Consider the following 23,741-nt stretch of genomic DNA (forward strand, 5'->3'; position numbering starts at 1 on the left):
AAGGGGCATTACTGGAGTCAAAGGGATGCCCCAGTTCTGCAGTGCCCTCAGGGCAGGGACAAAGCCCTGATCCCATTGCGGCGCTGTGGGTTAATCCCAGCAGCTGTGCTCCCATCCCACTGGGCTCAGCGCTTCGTCCTCCTCCAGCCAGGCGGAAAACACACGGTCCATGTGGATTAAACACCGGCAGCGGGGCCGGGGGGTTTGCCCACAGGAAGGGCCTCTTTTTTCTTTTGGAAAATCAGCACAATGGTGTGGAATTGGGGCTGTCAGCAAAGCGGGCGCGTGGGCCCCATCCTTTATCTCTCATTAAAGCTCCAGGGAGGGCTGCACGGATGCTCCAGCCCCAATGAGCCCACTGCCATGCCATGGTGCCAGGAGAGGAGCCACTGCCATCCCACAGGGCTGCAGTTATTGGGGATAGTGGCACCATGAAGCCATCTGGGTCAGGAACTGAAGCAGGATGTGGCCAGGGGGACACAGATGGGGTCCCAGTGCTCAGAGGGGACACCACGCACCCAGATGTGCCCAAAGCAATGTGGGTGTGCAGGGGGCACCTCAGTGAGGACCACCCCAAAAGCACTGTGAGACACATCCCAAAACAGACCTTTTTCACCCCAAATCCAGACCTGACAGCATTTGTTCTTCAGGGGCAGGAGATGCAAAGCCCTGGCTGGAGTCAGGGGGGATCTCAGCCCACTCCTTGGGCTCATGGCCCCGTGCTGGGGATGCAGCAATGCTTTTTGTTCATTGGTGGCTCTGTGGTGCCCAGGGCTGTTGGGGCCTCAGGATAATCCATGTCACCTCTGTCCCCAAGGGTGCCACAGGGACACAAGTCAGTGAGATGCTGCAGTTCCTTTGGGGCCGCACCGCACCCTCCAGCCAGGCATGGAATGGGGAAAGGTGCTCAGAAAGTCCCAAAACACCCCAAAAAGCACCGCTGGATGGAGCACCCCCCCACCCAGCTATGTCGATGTGATTTGTTCCCTTGCTCTGTGCTCGCCCACCCTGCCCCCCCAATAAATAAGCCACCCCCCACCCCATCTCCCAACCCCCGAATACCCCCCAGGCTCAGGGTCACCCCCCGCTTGGTCCATCCTTGGCAATCCCCTGCTCCTGGGGTGGGATGGAGGCTCCTGGTTGGGGTGGGGGGGCTCAGAAGCCGGCGCTCTCGGAGCTGCTGCGGCTGTTGTAGCTGGGGCTGCGGCTGGGGGGGCTGCGTGAGCGGCTGGGGGGGCTGCGAGTCCGGCTGCGGCTGGTGCTGTAGGTGTCGTAGCTGCGGCTCCGGCTGCGGCTGTACGAGTAGGTGCTCAGCGAGCTGGAGGACGAGGGGCTGGGGCGGTAGTAGGGGATGGGACGCTTGCGAGCGCTGCAGAGGGAAAAGGGAAACTGAGTCACAGTCCTGGTGTGGGTTAGGGGAGGGATGGGGGGGCAACAGCCCAGCCTCCACCTCAATGCGCCTGGGGTGGCTGCAGGGTGACAGCGCCCGGTCCCACATCCCCCTCCTCTCCCCTGATCCGCCCCGGATGTTAGTCCTGGATTAGGCAGCGTCGAGGACAGAAAGTGAGCGGGTTAATGTGGCTTTTGTGTTTTCCCAGCCACCAAAGAGTGAAAGCTGCTGAAAAAGAGATGTTAGGGATTAGCCAGCGTCGGGCTGCCCGAGCTTCGACCCACACCGGCTCCTATGGGGCAGTGACATCCAGAGCAGGGCACCCCCACAACCGGAAGGGACACAGCAATTAATTCCCTGCCCCCTTGTCCCATCCCTACACAGCAGTGAGCAGTGTTAGTGGGACCGGAGAAAGACGCAGAGATTGGAGCAGTCTGGGAGGAAGAGGAGGAAGAAGGGGAGAGGTTACCCTGGGAGCCAGGCAGGCGGCGATGCTCTCCGAGAGGAACCTTAGGATGAAATGGAAAAGGAGACGTTGGTATCACTGAGGGAGGAGGGAGGGCACAGGAGGAGGTATGTGGTACCATCAAGATGTCATCTGCTGAGCCACAGCCCTGCAGCTCTGGGGGATTTGGGCTGTGGAGGGGGGACACGGACAGGACAGCAGAGCTGGCTGCTATGGGCAATATTTCTCTTGTCCTCTCTTATGACTTCAGCCCAGTCCAGGAGAAATGAAAACCCTCCCATAGCGAGCGAGAGCCGATGGCTGAAGATCCAGCCAGCTCCATGCTCAGGCCCTGATGGTAAGGGAGACAAATAGGTCAGAAACGAGGTAATCTCAGCTCAGCACTGCTAATGCCACCAGCGCTGCATGCTAACGAGGTGCTATATATGCACACAGTGTTTTGTCTGGCACTAAATATTGCCTGTCTTAGAGCCTGGCATCCTGAGTCAATAGGACCTCAAGGAGAAGAAAACTGCCTTTAGAGGGCAGGAGACAAATGGAATTCTTGCTGGAATATACTCACGTAGGGTACAATTATTCTTACTTTCTGTCTGTAAATGGGAAGAGACCAGAAGATTGCAGTACAGTCCGGTTACCCATCTGGGTCAGGCTGATTTGCTTTTCATTCATCCTTAGGGTTATGTACCTATCTTTACAGCTGTTTGTCCATCTACCTGTCCATCCATCCTTCTGCATACACATCCATCCATTCATCCAGCCTTTCACCAAGCCAATCCAACTATTTATCCATCCATCTAGCCATCCTTTCTTCCTTTCCTTCCTTCCATTTAACCATCCATCTATCTTGAAAGCATTCAAGGCCAGGCTGGATGGGGCTTTGAGCAATCTGTTCTAGAGGGACATGCATCTGCCTGTAGCAGGGGGTTGGAACTAGATGATCATAAAGGTCCCTTCCAACCCAAACCATTCTTTGATTCTATGATCTTACCTTCCTTCCTTCCATCTATAGATCCATATAATCATTTAACCATCCACCCACCCAATCATCCAACCATCCATCCATCCATTCTGGGACCCACCTGGTGATCCTTCTGGGCTCCATGAAGCTGGGGGAGTCACGTCTCCTTTTCCTGATTGGGGAGTAGCTTCGGGAGCGGCGCCGGGCCCGAGCAGGGTCTGGGTCACCGTGGCGTGTTCGAGGCTCATTGTCTTTCTCTCTACACCAACACAAGGAGGAGCATTAGAGGCACGAGGAGAAACACAGCACCCGTGTGGGGCACTGGGACAGCCCATGCATGGAATTTAAAGCCCCTCCCCAAACCCAGGAGGGATGAAACCCATTCTCAGCTGTGGGTGCTCTCTGAAGGTACTTTTGAAGCTGTCCTAAGAGATGGGACATGCAAGCCACGCACACACCTGGCAGCAGAGGGTCCTGGGCAGTCCCCATGCTTTGCTTGCCCCCACTGCCCATCCTTCAGCCCCCCCAGCTGACCTGCTGGCAGTTTTCTTCTGTGATGGAGAGCGGCTGCGGCTGCGTGCTGCCCGCTTGTCCCGCGAGCGGGATCGGGACTTGGAGAGGGACCCACTGGAGCTCCAGGAGGTGCTGCGGTGCCCTGTGCTGTGTGAGGGGCTCTTCCTCCGCTCCGAGGCTCCGTGCCGTGAGTGCTTCGCTGATGACTCTGAGCTGCTGTTGGGACGGCCCCGGTGGTGCCTCTCCTTCACCCTGTGAGGAGCAGAGGGGATAATGTCATGCCATGTCTTTACCATGGTTCATTTCCTTCTGCAATCTTTGAACTGTCCCCTGCGAGCCCATGAAGGAGCCGATGTGGATCCCAAACCACCCTGATTATCATGGAATTGTAGTATTGTTTGAGTTGGAAGGGACCCTTAAAGGCCATCTGGTCCCACTCCCTACTGGGTAGAATTACAGGATACCCTGAGTTGGAAGGGGTCTATAATGATCATTGAGTTCAACTCTTGGCTCCACACAGGACCACACAAAATCAAACCATTCCCAAATGTTTCTCGAGCTCCAGCAGCTCAGGGCCATGACCCCTGATCACGGGAGCCTATTCAAGGGCCTGAACACCCTCTCAGTGACAAACCTTTTCCTGACATCCAACCTGATGCCCCAAGATCTCACAGAGCCATCTGGGCACTATGGGGCTCACCTGCTGGAATCGCTCTCCAACAGCACGCCAACCCAATGGCCACCCAGCCCGGTCTCAGAGCACATCCCACCATGGATAGCAACAGGACACCCCAGATACCCATGCATCCAATGCAACAGCACCCCAGATAGCTCTTACTTCTTAGCGTGGGCACTGTGAGTCCTGTCAGGGCTGAGCGGGTGGGAGCACACCGAGCCCTCCGAGTCGCTGCTGTAGCCAGTGGGGCTGAGCCCCGTTGGTGCTGGCAGTCGGGGTGCCTGACCTCGGTGTCGGGGCGGCGAGGTGGAGTGGGAGCGGTGCCGGTGGCCGTGCTTGGCTCGCTCCTGCGAGGGTGAGCGGGCACCATGACGGCCGCCCCGGGTGCGAGGGGACGGCGGATCTGTCCTGCCGCGAGGCCGAGGAGAAGGGGATGGTGAGGCCGGCCTCTGGCAGGGGGAAGAGAAACAGAGAGAGGGGGGACAGGCGGAGGGGAGAAGAGAAGAAAGAAGGAAAAAAAGTGGTCTTTAGTGGGGGGCACCAGGCTGGGGCTCGGTGCACAACGTCAACGCACATCGCATTAAGGCAGGCTACACAGATGCTACCCTGCACCTTCCTCAGCCTCTCGCCCTCAACAACGTGGGTCATGCAAACCTCCGCATGCAAAACGCAAAATAATAGTAATAATAATAATAATAATCAACGAAAAAACAAAGAAACAAAGAGGGGTTGGGTGGGGGAAGACGATAAAATCCAAGAAACCCAAAGTCATCTGGGAGGGAGAGCTCAAAGGGAAAGAAACGACCCCCCGGACACCTGGAGAGAAAGCAACCCCAGCGCCTGCCCGCCCCGGCCAAGAGAGGTGGAAGGAAAAGGGGAGGAAAACATAAAAGAACTGAGGAAAACAAGAAAAAAAATAAAAAAGAAAAGATGAGAGGAAGGGAGAAAGGGGGAGAGTAAGTCAGAGTGAGCTGAGGAGGAGTGGGGGGAACCAAAGAGGGGAAGGGCCGGGCAGGCACGGGGTGGGAGGGCTGCTCACACAGAGGCATGCACATATATAGAGGTCTATAATGTTTATATATGCGTAGGTTCATAGATAGTAAGGCTTTTGGCTTAAAACAAATCAAGAAACGAGGAAGACGGCACAGAGCAACGATGGAGGGCAAGGCAGGGAGGTGGGGGGGTTGAGGGGAGAGAAGGGAAAAAGAAACCAAAAGAAAGAAGAAAACATCAAAATCAAAGGAAAACCAAACCAAAACTTCACAAATGTCATCGTTACTGAGATAAATGAATGTCTCTGAACTCTTCCTGGGATACGCATTGATCTGTTAGCTGTGACTCTGCAGGGAACTGCTAAGTCCTCATCAGCACTCAACACAGACTTTGATTTCTGCTTCCTTTTTTTTTTTTTTTTTTTTAATTTTTCCATTATATGCTTTTTTTTTTTTTTTTTTTTTAAGTCCCTCTTGGTTAACATCCACTTACCAAAAAAGTGGCATTTCCTCCTTTAGTAGGTAAGGTATGAAGAGAAGGGAAAAGCGGGGCAATATAAGTGCATCATTAGATTCACAAAAATGCAAGAGAGAAAGAGAGAGAGAGAGAGGAGGAGAGACAGAGACAAGGAGAGGAGAGAAATAAAACAAAACAACTCCCTTCACTGCGCTCCAACACTGGGCATAGGGGACCCATCCTGGCTACCCAGCAGTGACACGGGGCCACCGGCATGGTGACCACCCCAACCGAACCAGGCTGGGGGTTACAGGCTAAGGGGAGGCCTTGGGGGGGTCTCCCCCATTCCATCAGCCCCTGATGCCCATGAAGGGTAAATCCTGTGTGATCTGATGGGGCTTAAGGGGATTTGGGAGGTGCCGCTGTGCTCGGGGCAGCCGGTGACCTCATTTCTCCACCATCCCCTTTGCCTCAAATATAGTTAATCCTAAATGCTGCCTTTCTCCCCCAAAAGAGAAGTGGATGATGTACCGTAGTTCCACAAGGAAGATGCTGCCAAAAGGACATGAGGCCACTGTGCTGCTGGTGGCACATCCCCATAGTGCCCTCATTCCTATGGACAAGTGGTCCAAGCCAGTCCCCTGCAGACTCTACAGCCGCAGAGCCCTGAGCAAAATGAGTGGGTTGTTTGGTGCATTTTTAGCAACTGCTTTAATAATTGGCTGCTGCTGTCGTTGCTCCAGCAAGGGGGAGAAGTGGTGGTGGTGATGGATGCCCCACCATTAGCATTCATGTAGGGATCTGGCTGTGGCTGCACCCCAGCCCCACATCCAGGGAAAAATCCAAGTGGAGAAGAGAGAGAAAGAGTGAAGGGACCTCCTCCCATGTGTGGCATTCCCACATCTGCCATCCATGCTGTAGGGATATGGAGTCCACATCCAAAACATGGAAAGAGGGAAGGGGAGGGCAGAAGGGGCTTCTATTGGAAGGAAGAAAATAAGGATGATCCAAATAAACCCTCTGCAAAGGTCCAGTTCCAAAGGGAAAACACCTTCAGGGTACTTGTTCTGGGCATAGAAGATCTCAGATCTCCATAGCCCCCAGTGCTCTCCCCAGGTCCCTTCAGCTCACTGCCATGACACAGCCTCAGGAGGGGCAAAAACATCCAATCTCCCCCAGTTTCTCACTTGCTGACCCTTCCTCCCTCCCCATCCTGCAGACTGAAATGCCCATAGCCCCGTAAACCCTTCTCACACACTGGGATGTGCCTGCTTCTCTTTGCCTCTATTTCTGCTGATTACACTCAGTCTCGTTATCCAGCCCCTAAGGAAGCACAGGAGAACTCAGCCCGACCCAACGTGACTGTACCATTTGTGGGAACAAACACAAACTCGGAAGGCTAAAACACACAGAAATGCATTCTACCAAAGGAACGAGGAAAAGAGAAAAAGGCAGAAAGAAAGAAAAATATTACATGAACAGGGCAAAAATAATAATAATAAAAAAGAACGTAAGAGAAGAGCATGGCTTTGCAGCTAACTGGGGAAAACCATACAAATCGAAAAAAAAAAAATCATATATAGCCACCAAAAAGAGACAAAATGAAAAAAGAGAGAAAGAGAGAAAAAGAAAGAAAGAGAAAGAAAGTAAGAAAGAAAGAGAAAATAACATTAAATCAAGCTACGGTGCTTTTCAACAGGCTCATCTGCAGAAGTGAACGTGCAGAGGTGGACGAAATACCTACCTTCTGAATTGGCAGTGACAGGAATGCAATAATAAAAAAGAAAACAATAATCTCCACATTTGGAGTGCAGAATGGGAAAAAGACAATGACTCTTTAGTAATGTGATTTAGACCCCTTTGCTAATCAAGTTTGCTTCGCGTAGAGTTTTTAATATATAATTGGTCTCCTTTGCATCCTTTTTTTTTTCTTTCATTTTGCTTAATTGGAAAGCCTGTGGCTTTCATGGTTGCAGCAAGTTTGCCAGCTTTGTGTGTAACCCAGCCCTTAGACAGCAACACTGCAATTCGGTCCGAAAAGTGGCTGCTGGACACAACCAAATCCCAAACAACATGCAAGGGGAACGGATGGAGCGGGACGTGTGGAGGCCAGGAGGGCCATATCAGCATCGGCCCAAAGAAAACCAGAGAGAAATCAGTTACAGAGAGTGAGTGCAGGTGAGAGAGCGAGGTGAGGAGGAGGAGGAGGGAGAGATGGGGAGGAAGGACGGATGCGAGGAGGATGGGGAGGCAGCTGGAGGTGAGGATGGATGGAGACAGGACGGGGAATTTAAAAGGGAAGTCAGCTTTGCACAGCACCCTGCCTTGACTGGGGAGCCTGCAGTGCTGGGCAGGGAGATGAAGAAAAATGGGCCGAATCGAGTGGTTATGGAGAGTTTGGGGTAGGCTGGGTGCTCAGCCCTGCTGCTGCTGCCTGGAACCACGCTTGGAATGCTCTGATGCTTGGGGTGCTCGGGATGCACGGCAGCATCATGGCATGGGATGGCTGGGAGGGGGTCAAGGGTAGGTGGGCATCACGACCCCCATGGCTCCATCCTGCTGGGGTTACAATGTGGGGAGGGGACCCCCGTCAGCACCACGGACAGCTGCCGCAGCCAATTGATGGAGGCCAAGGGCAACTGACTGCTCACAGCTGCTGGGTTATCTTCCCTTTTAAAGCCCTCGTTTAAAATAGAGAGGATGGAGGTACCATGTTCAATGGCTGTCAGTATTTTAGAAAACACATCTGGTTGGTTTTTTTTTGTTGGGGTTTTTTTTTTTTTTTTTCTTCTCCACATCAATACACACAAAAAAAGCAAAAAATTCTAGAACAACACGACGACGACAGGGGAAAATAAAAGAAGAGAGATATATATTGTTTGCATTTCTGTACATTACGAAGGAAAAGAAAAGAAACCATGATAAAGGAAACTAAAACAAGGGCAGGGGGCGAAAAAGTGTGGTTTCATTGCCCTTCCCTCCCCCTCTTCCCTGCTTCTGCTGAGCAAGAAATGGCATTGTATATTACCGTTTGGGGTTTGTTTGTTTGTTTTTCAAATGGGAGGCTAAAGAAAAACACAGATGGGATTAAAAAGAAAAGGAAAAAAAAATAATCAAAGAAAACAAAAAGAGAGAGAGAAAGAGAGAGAGAGAAAGAGAGAAAAGTTGTCGCAGAAAAGTCCCCTCTAGAGTTGGGGAGCCAAGGGAGCTCATGTGGCATGAGTGATGTGAGGTGCCAGGGGTGGGGACTCCTTGGCACCCACACCCCAACAGCAAAGAAGAATATGGAGAGGTGCGCCATTACTGGTTAAACTGGGGCATGCCCCCTCATCCCATTGTGGGGACAAAGCCCTCAGCACAGCTGGGTTTTGCTGGGACTCTTGGTGTTGTTGGGGACAATTGGACCCACTGTCACCCATCATGGGGACCACAGATATCCAAAATCTTAGTGCTCAGCCCCCAAAGCCCCACACACCATGACCTCTCCTGGCCTTACAGCAGTCCCCAATCTGGGCACATAGAGCAGTGCTGGGATCCTGCACTTGGATGGGCTGCAGGTGGCAGGGAAATAATACTTCTCCATTTTTACCCAATTTTTGGCCATCTGGGAGCACTCCCAGCAGTGGCCTGCTGAGCCACTGGGGACACCCTCAGGGTGTGACATTCACAGAGCAGCCATAGAGGGGGACCTGGTGCTGGGGATCCAGCCCTGAGGAGAGGAACCAACATCCCAGGGCTGGGGTAACACGTGTACACAGGGACGGGGACAGCCAGCACCCAGCGTCCCCATCAGTCTGTCCGTCATTAAGATGGGGAAGGAGGGAAGAGGAGAGCCAGAGTGAGGGATTCCTGCAAAGGGAGGAGGAAGAGGAAGAGAGGGCAGCAAACCATGGTGCAAGAAAAGCCTACGTACATCCGTTGGCTCCTCGAGTGCAGGGCCATGGCTGTGGCGGCCATTCTGGGCGCTGCCCTTGTGCCCGTTCTGGTGCGGTGAGGACGAGCGGCGCGGTGAGGAGGAGGACGGGCTGCGACTGGAGCGGGCGCTGTTGCCCTTGGGGCCGTCCTCACGATGCTTGGGGCTTAGCCTGTGGGGCACGGCGCGCTCAGCAAGGTGGACAGCACATCCTCATCCACGTGCCAGCGTAACAGCGGCACCCAACATTGGGTTGGGATCGTGGCGCAAGAACAAAAAATAGGGCAAGAAATCGTGTTTTGCGCTTTTCCCTAATGGAGATTTTGCTTTAGATTCCCCACTACTGCCTTTCCAACCCCTTAAAGCATCCCTTGTGCTTCAGCATCCCCATCCCCACAGAGGTCCCCACCATGAGAACACCGTGCCCAAGGGTGCTCCTACCTGCTGGGGGATTTGGAGTTGCTGTAGTCAGAGGAGAGTGAAGCGCTGTGTGAGCTGCAGCTGCTGCGCCGGTGCGACCGCCAGGCTGGCGATGCACTGCGGGACCTGCAGGGATGACAGCCAGGGCTGACGGGCAGGCAGTGCCTGCACTGGGCACACATGCAGTGTTGAGTGGCGTGCATCCTGCCAGCCACCCTCTTACAGCACCTCACCTCTTGCGCTCTTTGTTTTTCTCTTTCCTCTTGTTTTTGGGGCTGCGGGACCTGTGGAAAGGGCAGAAAGGTAAAAGGGCAGAGATGGGATGCGGGGCAAACCCAAACCCAGCAGCACCTGGTTGCAATGGGTCACTGCGCTGGGCCTTGCTCAGTGCACACCCAGAGCATAGGGTGTTCCCTTGTCACCTCCAGGGTGACAATCAGTGTTGGGGTGAAGGGGACAGTATGAGCGTGGTGGTGTGGCTCCCAGCAGCCTTCACCCTCACCTGTGTCTTCTCTTCTTCCGAGAGCCCGACTCAGACCTGAGGACGAAGAGGAAGCAGAGATGAAGGAGACGTGAAACGAGCTAACAGGGAGCGAGGGACAGGCAGCCCCTGGGGGTGATGCATATAAGGATGCAGGAACCAGCGGGATGTCTCTCCTGGACATGGGGAGGTGGCAGCCCGTGGTTTGGAGAACATTCTGCCCCATGAAGGGACACCCAACTCTATGCACGTTGCCACCTTGCCCAGTCTATGGGTGTCACCAGCCCTCCCTGAAGCCACCAACCAGTCTGGTGTCCCCAGCCCTGCAGATGTGTCCATCTCACCTGTCACGTCTGTGCTTCTTTCCAGTCTTCTTTTTCTTCTCCTTGCGGATCGGGGAAGAACTGTCACAGCTGCAGGGAGGAAAGTGGTGTCCATGGGGTGGGACCCCAAACCCTGTGACCCAGGGGAGCCCCATCCCTACCACCCACTGGCATCTCACTTCCCTGCACAGCCCCTGGGATGCACAAATGTTGCAAGGAAATTATTTTTCAGGGGACAGAAAAGAGTGTTTGGCTCCAGTTCACCCTGCAGCCAAGGCAGGCAGATCCTGCTGTGTCCCGTTGCCACCTCGTGGGCTTCACTGCCTCCAGCAGGAGACAAGAGCAGCTGTCTGCTGTGGGGATTTGGGAAAGAGACACTCACCTGCGCTCTGATCCAGGTTTCCTCTTTTTGCTGCCGCAGGGAAGGCAGAAAAGAAAAGATTATTAAGGACAGCATCCTCCCACTGAGCCAGGAAATATAAAATAGGAAGGGGACCAAATCCTGCCTGGTGCCATGCTCAAATTCTTCCCAATTTGATTGAGCCCAATGCTGCTATCCAATGTGGGGTGAGCAACCAGGATTTAGGGTGCATCAGCATGGGGACTAAAGGTCCTTAGATGTCCCCTGGCTCCGTGGAGGTTGAGAAGGGTTGAGTAAGGAATGTACAGAGGACTGAGGCCTCCCTGTCTAGGGGAAAGTGCAGGGACAAGTGAGGACTCACCGGCTCCGGCGGTGACCCGATTTCTTTTTCTTTTTCTTCTTGGGTGGTGGGGAGGTGGAGCTGCTCGACCGTCTTTTCATCCTGCAGGAAAGGGTTGGGGTAAGAAAAGAAAACCATCCGCCATGCCATGGCCAATATCACCGCATCCATCACACCCTGACCTTGGTGTCTCTGAGCTCAGTGTGACTGTGCCAAGGAAGGGTGTCATAAGATCACACATGCATTTAAGATGTGGACATGGAGCTGCTCCCACACCCACCACACTGCCAGCCCCCAAAGCCCCCTGCCCAGACCTGTACTCGCGGTGGCTGCTGTCGTCGCGGTAGCACTCGGCTGAGCAGTCACACTGCAGCAGGCAGCCCTCGCTGTACTCAGGGTACTGCACTGTGTACTCCTCCCCATCCAGCCCGTGGTGGTTTTCTATCACTCTGGCAAAGGAGAAAACACAGGAAATTTGGGAGACTGACAGCAAAGAGGAGCACGGTGGGGCTGAAATGGGGCTAGAGGGGAGAACAGCAGCCTGGTGGTACTGCTGTTGGCACGTGGGGTAAAGAAGACCTGGCTCTGATCATTCAATGCCTGGCACTTCCCTGTATCACCATCACACAGTGCATGTCTTCGTAGGGTTCTCCTGCAGTGCCTGCCTCTGCAGTATGTCAGCACTGGGATGCACAGGGACATCCCCAGGGCCAGGACACCACCCCCTGTCCTCATCATCACTCAGAATCCCTCTGCTGCCTCACGAGGCAGAGTGGGGGCTGAGCGGGTGCTGCTGGCAGGGTCAGCTCAGGTCGGTGGCGGGGGCTGGATTAGGGCGAGGAGAGCTGGTGGAAGACCAGGGATTATCCACCGTCGGCAGAAGCTGCCTGGGATGATCCAGACTTGGAGGCCAGAGCCCGACCTGTCATGGGCTTGGCACAGGAGGTGATGGGTGATGTCCCCCAGGTCAGCCAGGGTGAGAGAGGAGGGGACATCAGGCCCAAAGCCACTGGGGTCTCCACTTCCTCTTCAGCAGCTTCATCAGCATTAATTTTTATGCTGCCATGGAAACGGACAGGAGGTTGCCATTGACTACCAGGGCTGTGGGCTGGACTCAGAAAGCAAGGGGGGCCATGCCCACCTCCCCTTTCCACCCCCACCTTGTGTTGCTCTTGTTCTGCCATCAGCCCCAACGTCCCTGGGGACCTCAAGAGAAAGGCATCCACTCCCTTGTGGAGTGGTGCTGGGAACAGTGAGGATGTGGGGCAGGGGATGAGCTCCTGAGCCCAAAATGCTGCCATGGGTCCTGGGGACCTTGGTGACAGTCACTGGGAAAGAAAGGCAGAGCAGGAAAATTACATCCAAGAGCCCTGAGGGAAAATTTCCTTAGCAACAGCACTGCTGGGGATTGCAGCCCATGGTTCAGCACCACATCCACACCAGCAGCCCTCTGTCTGCTGGGGGACAAGGCTTAGCTGATATCCCAATGTAGGTTCCCCCCCTTGCCCCAGTATGGAGGCTGGTAGCAGAGGAAGCCAGTGGAGGAGTGAAGTCCTTTGGCTTTTGACCCAACCTTTCCATGAAAACGCCTCTCAAACAACAACCAAACCACAGAAAGAACAAAGGAAAAAAGGGAACTGAGCAAACTGAATTAACTCTTGCTGAACTTTCTGCTCGATGGGCACCACAGGCAGTGCTGGACCACGTGCTGCACACCACAGCCTGCTGCCAGCACATCACCCATCAGCTGTGCTCAGCAGCTTGGGACCAGCTTGTGCTGCTCCAGTTACACCTCCTCTCCTGACACACGCCTGCATTTCTTTTTAAGCCCACCAGCCTGTCCATCAAGCAGTTCCCCTGCCAGGAGCAGGCTGTGCTTGCACAGACAGGAGCTGAGAGGGCGCAGACAACAAGCTGGGGCTCAGGTGGTCATGGCTCTGCTTGGTGCCTCAGTTTCCCCTGGGGATTTCTGCAGACAATGCTGAGCTTTTGCACGCACTTTGAAAAGAGAGCAGCTGGTTCAGAAACATGGGCCAGGGAGGTGTTGGAAAAGGACCAGCACACAAGGTAAGTGTGCTGAGAGCTCTCCCAGATCATTGCAAAGGCAATGAGTGTTTACTAAAGCACTGGTATATCTTCAAGCAGTGCAGAGGTTTGGCACCCAAGCCAGCAGGGACTGTCACAGGTCACATCCCCACTGCACAGAGCACCACCTCCTTGGGACCAATCTGTGCTTCCTTCCTCCCAGCATCCCCTGGCTGTGCAGTCCTTGCAGTTTCTTGCTTTGAGACCTTCCAACTCAGCACTATTATTTATAGCCCATGGGCTAATCTAACGCTTACCCTTCCAAAGCAAGTCTGCAAGCAGGGAAAGGTGACAGCCACTCTGGGGTACCCTTGACACACCTCTGGCTTCCCCATGTGCTCATTAAAACACACCAGCCCTAATGAGATGGGCAGCCTCTCCTGGGAAGATGCCCTGGGGATGACTTGTGCCCTGCAGGCAAAGGCCACTTGTTAACATGCCAATAGGACTCTCAGCTGCCTGAGCAACCTGGGAAGGTTGGTTTACCCCACGCCTTGGTTTTCCTACCTGCCTGGAGAAAGACCCAAATGATCCCTGGGATGGGGGTGGGGATGCAAATTCCAAGTGGGGCCAGGCACAACTGAGCTCTGGTCCTGCTTGATGGCTGCTGGCAGAGGAAGGCTGCGCCCAACACAGTGGGTTCCCTGCCTCCCCCTCGCCCTGATTTCCTGATCCTAATGAAGCATTAATATTCAGTGGACCTGCAGCATCTATTCCTGTCCCAAGTGACCTGGTTTCCAGGCTGATAGATGGTGTGCACCAGGCCAGCCATGCTGTCTGGGCCATTAAGCATCACACCAATAAATCAGCATGAAACCGGGGCAGATCCTTGAGAAGAGGTTTTACCCAGACAGAGAAGCTGTGATTTCAGCCCTGGAGAGCAGGAGAAGCAACCAATACAGCAGGAGTGGGCAATGGTGAGGCATGGGCTGAGCATCATATAGGATCAAACTGGTGCTGTGCTTTGCTCTGTTCCAGTGACCTCAGTGGCTGGAAGGGTGAGTGAGTGGCCAGCCTTTCTATGCTTTGGTTTCATCATCTGAAATAGGAGCACTGCAACAATGGCATCTCTGTAGAGCACCCAATGGATGACAAACAACTGGGAAGAGATAACTTCCCTAGAGGTAGTACCCTTCCTCAGAGAGGCAAAATCTGCCTCCATCCAAACTAACCAATTAGCCAATGAACCAACCAACCAGTTGACCAACCATCCATCCAACAGCCTACCCCCAATAACACCCTCTGCATCCATTCACCTATCCAACTACCCCCATATATTCACCCATCCATCCTCAGTGATGATCTGGGATGTCTCCCCGGGACAGAAACACGTGGGACACAGATGGGCAGACTCAGAGCTGCCTCACTTACATTTGGCGCCCGTGCTGGTCCTCCCTGGTGAGCACGCCTTCCTTCTCCATCAACATCTGCCGAAAGGTCCCCACTTTCTGCCTTATCTCCTCCTCTGAGTACCTGCATGGGCAGAGATGCAGTCAGAGCTGGCACAATTAACTGCATTGGCTTCCCATGTGTGCCCCCCAAAAGGCAACAGGACCAAGGTGAATGGCCAAAGGGGCACACAGGGCAGGGATATGCTGATGACCTTCCATACTCTTGGGACTGGTGTGAGGCTGGGAAGGAGAGGTGGCATTGTGATGGTCAGAAGGGCCTGGAGGACAGCAGGACCCTCCTCCTGCTGCTGTGCACTCCTTCAGGCCTGTGTCCCCTTCCCAGGCAGCACCCAGAAGAAGAAAAGAGGAGGACAGCAGCAAGGACACCTTGTGTCCTCATAGCTGGTGAGGCCAGGTCCCTCCTCCATCCCTACATGAGCCTCCCTTGCTCGTCTCCACACTGTGCCACGTCCCAGCCAAGCCAGCACTGCGCTAACACCGAACGCTGACTCAGGCCACTGCAGGGTTATTAACGAGAGACACTAATCACTTTGTCCCTGGCATCTGCAAACAGCCGCAGCAAAGCATGGCACTCCAGCCATCCCAGAGACACTGGAGGATCAGTGACAGTGGACAGTTTTATTCTGCATCCTGCATTGGCACAATGGCACCAGAGCATCCCCCGGACCCAAACCTGAAGGTTCTGTGCTGAAAATGGACAGAGAAAATGACATTGCTTCCAGCAATGTCCCCAGGAGAGTGAGGCACGGGGCAGCACCTGGAGCACATCCTGCAGTCGGGTGCACAGCTTAACCATAATGAAATAAGAATTAATATTAATGAGCTCATTTGCACTGAAATGGACTCATTAATACTCCAACCAGACAGGGCTGCCCAGCAGGAGGGCGATGAACCAGGCAGCTCTGCTCATTCCCTGTGCCTTGCACCCCACCAGGGCTAAAACCCCATCCAGCCCTAAAACAGGGCAGCACCCCCAAAACGCTGCTCTGCACCTCACCAACCGCATCATGGCTACTCATCCTGCGGCATGAGGAACCTGAGGTTTAGCTGCAGAGTGGCTGCTTTTAACTCTAACACAGGGATATTTTCTTTTGCCTTGAATGCAGAGAACAGGCTGGGGAAATGAGCAGAAACTGCTGACATTTCTTATCCAGAAAAGAAATCCAACCACCAGCCAGAAGGAACCCTGCAGGCAGTCTGGAGTGGGCAGCAGTCAGAGCTGGACCAGGAGGAGCCATCCACATGGAACAAACCAGGAAGGCTCAAATGCCCTGAAACCCTCCTCTGCTATCACAGCACCTGGTCCCACTGGGCCCTGCCCTTGGAGATCCATCCCCCAAGGAAGAAACCCCCACAAAGCACTTCCCCACCCCACAGACCCCAGGAAAGCCCCCACACAGAAGGGAATTAACCAGGTTGGCCAAGATGATGGCTGTAATTATGTTATCATTTCAGTGCATCACCGTCATCGCTGTTATTAATAGCCTTAATAACAGCAAAGGCAATTACAGCAATAACAACAGTACTGATCACAATACTGTTACTACCCGCTGCAGTAATACTACTACTAATAGTGAGAAGCCTAGTAGGGCATGGGAACCCAAAAGGAGGACCCGGGTTCCCCAAGGCGCCAGGTCAGCCTTATTTATTTCCATAACGACAAATTATGCATAATCATTATTCCAGCCTGTGTGAGACAATTTAATTCTAGGTCACAGTTGTGCTCTTAATGAAAGCCTTGGCGAAGCCTCCTCTCAATCCATTTTCCCTCTCCACAGCTGATCCCAGTCCCCGTCTCCCTGCGTGTGCTGAAGCATTTTCTCCATCAATCAGGCTTCAGTCCCAAAACTGGAGAGTGGGAATAGAGCAGGGACAAACTGAAGCACTGCAATGGCCTCACTTGGGGCTAAACACAACTGCTCCACCTCTTTTCCCCAGCCCATGCTTATTTTCCATTTAGGGATGTGGCTTGGAGGGCACGGTGATGATGGGTTAAGTCATCTTAATGCTCTTTTTCAACCTTATTGGTTCTATGATTCTAAGATAATAGGCTAACACCACCAAACACAAATTTCCTTCCAACTGCAGACCTCTGCCACCTCAAGGTACCTCAGTAGGGAGAAGCCAACAGAGGTCCCATGTCATGAGTTACCCCATGCGTCAGCCTCGGATGCCCACCACTCACCCTTGCTCTTCCATCATCTCCTGCAGCTCCATGCACTTCAGCTCCACCCGTCTCTTGCGCTCGTGGTCCAGGATCTCACGGTGAGCCTTCTTCACCAGGCTGGGCTCCACCAGCCTCACCTCCTCCTCTGCTTTGTGCCACGTGCCCGAGGCACCGGGCTGCGAGAAGCCATTGGAGGCCTCTTGGGGTGAGGGCACGTTGGCTCCGTTGTTGTACAGAGCCATGGTGGTGCGGGTGGGACACAGCACCTGGTGGGAACAAAGAGCTGTGGGTCACCCAGCAGTGCTGTGAAATCACCCATCCATGGTGTGAGATTGAGCATGGGAACCAGCAGAGCGCTCTGATCGCCCCGAGGTGCCCAGGCAAAGCTGGAAGCAGCAGCAGGGATGAACATCCTTGAGCTTACCAAACACCTCTCTGCATTATTAAAGCCTATTGATTCCTATGTCTGAAACACAAGGAAACCAGCATAGTTACAGCAGGATCTCTATGGAAATGTCATCTATGGGCCGACACACATTTACCCACCCATGCCAGCATGGGCAACTCTTCCTCAACAGCTCTGCCTTTCTCTCCTTAGGGACAAGAACTCAGGAGTGATGGAAGCTTCCCATTGGGAATTGTTTCTCCACCAAAGGGCTCCTTCCATGGGGGAGGGAGGGGGAAGAAGCGGATGTTTCCACAGCAGCAGCCTCTGCTCGCTTCCTCCGGTGGGAATTCATTTTATCTTCAGCCCAGCAGTGGGGAAATTCATTGCTGCAAAATCTTGAGAATGTGATGTGTCGCTGGGCTGATAGAGGGAGGAATGTGCACACAGAGAGAGGAGATAAATGGGCTGCCAGAGCTACAGATAAGGACTATGGGGTGGTGGAGGCTGGACTCATTGGGGAATATACCCAATGGGAGATAACCCTGAGTGGGGATGGAGCTCAGTGTCTGCACAGCCTGATGTTGAGTGCTAGTTTGCAAAGGCTGACTGCAGGGCCCCTCTCAGGTGCTGGGTCTCCTTTGTTCCCAGTCCTTACTGGTTATTCTTGGGTATCCAGCAGGGCTCAGTGTGGTGGGATGGGGGCAGGGGACTGGAGGATGCTCAGCTGGTGTCAGTGCCCCCCTCCTGGATTGCTGGAAGCCCTTCCCAGGCAGATGAGGACGAGGGGCTGAGGGTGGCAGGGAAAGAAGTGCTCAGACATGAGTAATACTCCCCATAATAGCTAATAACAGCAATCCTGCCTCAGTGACGGCACAGGCAGGAAAACAAAGGAAGAGAAAAAAACTACCCGCAAACACCATCCTGCTATAAATAGCAAAGCAGAGCCACCAGCAACAGCCCTGGATGGGAAATGGAGAAAGTCCTGTGCATGGGGGGATAATGGGGGTGATGCACTGGGGCAGATGGAATCCCCAGGAGGATGGGCCAGGTCTGTGCCCCTTTGTCCTAAAAAGAGAGCCCCAGCAACAACAGCTTGGGGATATGCTACAGGAGGGCAGCCATCACCTCCACAGCCTCCAGTCATCAGCCACTGCCATGTAACAGAGCAGGGATGGCTTGCTTGGCTGTACTGGACCAAGGCCTGAAGTGGAGGCAGAACCCCGGCCTCATCCCAAGCATCCATCCCCACCCTCAAAACCATCCCAATCCTCAATCCCAGCTTTATCTGCAGCCTCCACCTCCATCCTCATCAACATCCTCCACCCCAATCTTCATCCCCACCCACTTTAGCATCTTTCATCCTCACCCCCATCCTCAAACCCACCCATATCTTCATCCACAGCCTCCACCCTCATCCTCAACACCATCCCCATCTCCATTCCCACTGACCTGACCCAAAATCCAGCAGTTTCCTGCCTGGCTCACTGCTATCCACAATAATAAACAGGATGGTTAAATATTTCATTATCTGCAGTAATTACCCACAAATCATCAAGTGTTGGCAGCCAGAGACCCGGCTGCCTCAGTGAGAGAACAGGCACAGTTCCCATGGGCTCATAGGAACGTGTTGCAGGACACAGTGCTGGCATCCATCCCCACTACCAGAGTCGTTCCCCCAGCACCAAAGCACCAGGGAAACTCCCGAGAAGATTCATCTCACCTTTTTTCCCCCAGGGAGGGGAAGCACAGCAGCGGAGCCCCCTGCCTGGCCGCTAATTAAAGCTGCCTCCGGTCGGTGCTCAATTAATTCTCACCACATCCAGCTGCACCAGACAGGGCAATGGCGAGTGCCTGCATGAAGGGGGCATGGGATGCAGCAGGGATGGGGACAGCCAAGGACACACTGACACCTCTGTAAGGAGCAAGAGGCCAATCTGAGCATTGAAAAAGCTAAAATCCCTTTGATGCGGCTTTGGCTGGCCTGGGGTCTCCCAGGGGGTGCCATGACACTGCGACTGGCATCACTGCTCTTCATCTAAAGAGCAGAGAGATTTTCCCCTTTAAGATTTCTACCTTGTTTACAAGAGGAAAGCAGTCCTGGAAGGGGGGGGGGAGAAGAAGCCTTCATCTGCTGCTGGCAGCGTGTGCCAAGCAAACAAAAACTGGAAGGAGAAAATCCCACCTGCTTTTGGATCACCATCCCCATGTTGGGTCCTCCATCCTGTATTTTCCACCTCCATCCTCATCACTATCCTCCATCCCCATACTCCATCTTCATCCTCCATCTTCATTTCTACCCTCCATCCTCCATCTCCATCCTCATGCTCCAGCCTTCATCCTTATCATCCATCCCACCCCCCCATCCTCATGCTCCAGTCTTCCAGCCCCATTTCCTTCCACCACCCCCTGCTCTGTGCTGCTCCCAGGCACTAATACACCCAACACCCCAGTGCTCAGTCCCACAAGAGATCACAACACAGTCAAGCTGGGGGCCTCCCACCCACAAACCCTGCCCCACTCAGGCCACCAGTCTCACCCCATGACTCAGTTTCCCAGTCCACAACACCAACCACCACGTCCTGCTGGACTGGCTCCTTTGGGTCTCACTCACCAGGTGTGCGACCAGCACACAGCAGAAATAATAATCCCATCCCCAGAGCATTTTTTGCCTCGTTACAGGCTGCTAATTGTCTGTTACTTAAAGATGGCTACTGGAAGGCTTCCTCCAGGCCATTCACAAGCACATATTGCAACACCAAAAGCCATAACACACCAGCCTTTCCCAAATACCTGGCCAGCATTACAAGGAGGAAAAGCCTTGGGTTGCTGCCTTTAATTGGGCCCACCTTCCCAGGCGCTGCCTCCCAGCAGCCCCCGAATGCCAAAAACCATGAGTCAGACCTCCAAAATGGGAGAAAAAAAGAAAAAAGAGGACAAAATCAGCTTAAAAAGCCTCAGCAGTTGGAGCTTGTTAGCACTGAGCTATTGGGACCCTGCAGAGCCACCACAAGGCTGGGGTCGTGCAGTTTGGCACCAAGGGCTATCAGTTGACTACATCCATGTGGCTCAGACATCGTGATGCCATCCCCATCACCTGGTGGGACAAACAGCTGTGGGATGTTGCTTAGACACTGCCTCCTGCATGCTAAAATATGGCTATTTTCAGATTTTAAAGCACTTAACAAAGAAGATCTATCCAACACGTGATGGTTGGACTAAATGACCTCAGTGGTCTTTTCCAACCTGAATGATTCTATGATAAAATACACATGTGATGCCCCAGCACATGGGGAAGCCCCATTGAACACCCAGTGACCATGCAGGGTTATCCCTGGGTGATCCAGGAGTGCTTCACCCCCATTAACGATGTGATGCTGGGGCTCAAGGGCTGGGCGAGGGTTTGCTGCTGCTTGTGCATCCATAGGCATGAACATAAATCTATATGTTTTATATAGACGATGCTGGCAGAGAAGCTAAACAGTTACCAAGCAACTGGGCTCCTTCCTGGCATGCCAGCGGATGGATGGGGAGCCGGGGGGCACAGAGAGGGGCAGGACCCTGAGGGAGGGCATGTGTGGGGTCAGTGGCACACAGAGCTAGGGCATGGGCAGGAGGTGCTCTATAAATACCTTCCCAATGGTGATGTGGGGTCCCAGGTGTGTGGGTGGTGGTGTGGGGCAAGCAAGCAGCCATGGCTTTCCCCCCTCACCACCCCCCTCCCCACGACGCGGTGCCCGTTGTGTAACGGGAGGAGCTATTCCGGGGCTGAGCGCATTATATAAGCCGTGGGCCACCTGGCTGGGAGAAGATGTGAGCTGGGGATGGAAGGGAAGGGCTTTGGGGACAGGAGGGAAGGGCTTTGGGGATGCTGGGGCCCCGTGGAAGGATTCAGCTCCCACACATCAAAAGTGGGGCAGGGAAGGGGCAGCTGGGGGCGTTTGGGGATTTCCTTGAGACTAGAGTGGGAAAAGCCTGTGCTGCAGCCCGGCTGCTGCTTCCTATCCTATACAGGGCTCGGGGGCACTGCACACCCCACAAAGGAAGGTCTGAGGTGCCTGATGCCCTTCCCAGGAAGCAAAGCACCCCAAGAACACCACACTGGGGGCAGCCCTATATCCAGGGTAAGGCAGCATCTCCTTGGGGTTGGGGACAAATCCTGCCTGAGGCATGCAGCTGGGTGCCACATATGCTCATCCAAAAGGGAATGAAGGACAAATGTTGCCCTAAAACCTGCCCAATATCGGCTCCAAAGCCCACACCACTACCGTCCCCCTCTGCTGTATAGGAAATAAGGCTGCTGCCATCCCTGCAGAGCCACCACCACAGCAGGGGATGAAGAAAGCTGAGGGTGGAGGCCCAGGAACAGCCCTTGGGTGGTGGGAGCAGAAGGGAAAGTCAGATTTGTATAAAGCCCTGGTACAGAGGACACATGGCTGACAAGGGGCTGGAAAGCAGCTACCAAGGAGCCACCAAGGGGCTAACAAGGAGTTACCAAGAATCACTAAAGTGCCAGTAAGGGGCTAGCAAGTAGTCACCAGGGAGTTAGCAACATGCTTGCTTCCCACTCTGCCAGCAGCGATGGCCATGCAGATCAGCAGCGCTTGCACCCTGTGCATTGCCCTCCAACCCAAGGCTCTCCAAAGCCAAAGCACTCTGAACATCTGAGCCCTCCATAGGAGCGTGGCCACGCAAAGGAACAGCCCCCACCTGAGCGACAACCCCAAATTCCCCCAGCTGGAACCACCTCTCTGGAGGAGAAGGAGAGATCCAAGCACACGTTTGGTCCTTCAGAGACCCTGGTCTGGAGCAACACAAATCACTTCCCCAAACCTTGTGCTTCTCACTCGCTGTTGAGTTTTGCACCTTTTTCCTCCACCCGACAGCCAATGCTCTCACACAGTTCACCCAGCACTGCTGCCCTTCCCCAGCTGAGCTCTAGGTCCAAAGTTGTGGAGCCATTTATGCATTCACTCTCTTTGCTGTAGCCCCCCATACCCCACCATACTCCAGGCTCTGGCAGCCGCTGGGACCTTCCATCTCAGCCCATGGCACAGCGAAGCAGGATGCTCCCAACAAACACCACCCCAGCCCCAATTCCTGCTCCCTACAGGGTCCCTCTGCCCCACAGGAACCCACAGCCCTCCATAACCCCCCCAGTCATTTGAGGTCTCCAACACCCCACTCTCCCCCATCCCCTTGGGGTACCCCCGTGCCCCACATTCCCCGCTGCCCCCCAACCCTTCCCCGCTCCCCATTGCTCCCTATGTCCCCCCTCCATCCCCAGCCCATCTCTCTACCCGCCCTCCCCCCCCCCAACACCGCTCGGTTGCCGCCCCAGGATCCAGGCCGGGCCCAGCCACGCTGCACTCACCTATCTCCCCGCCGCTTCCGTCCCCGCCGCCCCGCTCAGCCCGGCCCGGTGCCGTCCCTGCCGCTCTCCGGACCCGGTTCGGTTCGGTCCCGCTCGGTCCGGAGCAGCGCGGCCCCTCCCGGCGCGTCCCCTCCTGAAGTGCTGGACAGCTCCGCGCCACAGAGCCGCCCGCCGGGCCAGCGCGCCGCCGGCATCGGGTCACAGCGCCCCCTACTGGCCGGAGGGCGCATTGGAGGTCTGCGCACAGCTCCACCCCCAGCTTCACCCCAATGGAGCCTCTCGTAGCGCCCCAAAGCCCCACATCCCCCCCCATGATCTTTAAACCTCGCCTTCCCATCAATATCCCATCCCCTCTCACTGCCCTATGTCCCATCCCATATCCTTTCTCATCATGCATTCTGCCTCATCCCAACCCGTACCCCACCTCAAAGCCCACCCCATTCTGTGTCCCATGACACATCCCTTCTCACCCCATATCCCATCTCATCATTTACCCCATATCCTCACATATCACGTTCTATCCTACATCCCATTTCATCAAACACCCAATTCCATAACTCTTCTCGTCCCATATTTCTTTCCACATCCCACATACACCATACCATACCCTGTTCTTAATCCCAACCTGTACTCCGTTCACATCCCATCCCACCCCATTCCTTACCTCATATCCCAGCCCACCACCATAGGAACCATATTAACCAAAAACAGCCCCAAACCACCCACTGTGGTCACAGCAAGGGACAGGCTGCTGCATCACCCCAAAACACCACCAGTGCCACCCCAAAAACCCCATACACAGCTTTGACAAGGGATGGGATGCCCAAACCAACCCCCAAGCACCAGACATGGGCACATAAAGGCTCAGTCTGCCTCAGATGGCCCCAACCCACCACAACTGCATGGATACGGAACAGCTCTTGGCCACATACACACATGCAGAGGGCAATTTGGGGCAGGAAAACGAGTCCACGCTGCACCCCCAGGTTGCTTTTATGGGGCTTTACTCTAAGCTTTCCCCTTTCTGC

The 23,741-nt window shown here is 54.2% G+C and overlaps 1 protein-coding gene across 2 annotated transcripts; it reads right to left on the minus strand.

The window, feature by feature from the left end:
• Positions 1-132: 132 nt before the first annotated feature.
• SRRM3 (serine/arginine repetitive matrix 3) lies at positions 133-22,895 on the minus strand. Of its 2 annotated transcripts, XM_015881042.2 has the most exons (16): positions 22,718-22,895; positions 16,973-17,222; positions 14,747-14,848; positions 11,605-11,739; positions 11,312-11,392; positions 10,972-11,001; positions 10,611-10,679; positions 10,288-10,323; positions 10,019-10,069; positions 9,807-9,911; positions 9,366-9,537; positions 7,197-7,199; positions 4,166-4,452; positions 3,349-3,579; positions 2,936-3,073; positions 133-1,369 (listed from the first exon to the last, which is right to left on the minus strand). In XM_015881042.2, exons 2-16 carry the CDS (start codon positions 17,194-17,196, stop codon positions 1,156-1,158), a joined length of 1,878 nt encoding a protein of 625 aa, XP_015736528.1. In that variant the 5' UTR covers positions 17,197-17,222; positions 22,718-22,895; the 3' UTR covers positions 133-1,155. The 2 variants fall into 2 exon arrangements, with proteins under 2 accessions (XP_015736528.1, XP_032304315.1); XM_032448424.1 differs by lacking the exon at positions 7,197-7,199.
• Positions 22,896-23,741: the final 846 nt, after the last annotated feature.

This window comes from Coturnix japonica, chromosome 19 (assembly GCF_001577835.2).
Source record: "Coturnix japonica isolate 7356 chromosome 19, Coturnix japonica 2.1, whole genome shotgun sequence".
In the NCBI taxonomy this organism is placed as follows: domain Eukaryota; kingdom Metazoa; phylum Chordata; class Aves; order Galliformes; family Phasianidae; genus Coturnix; species Coturnix japonica.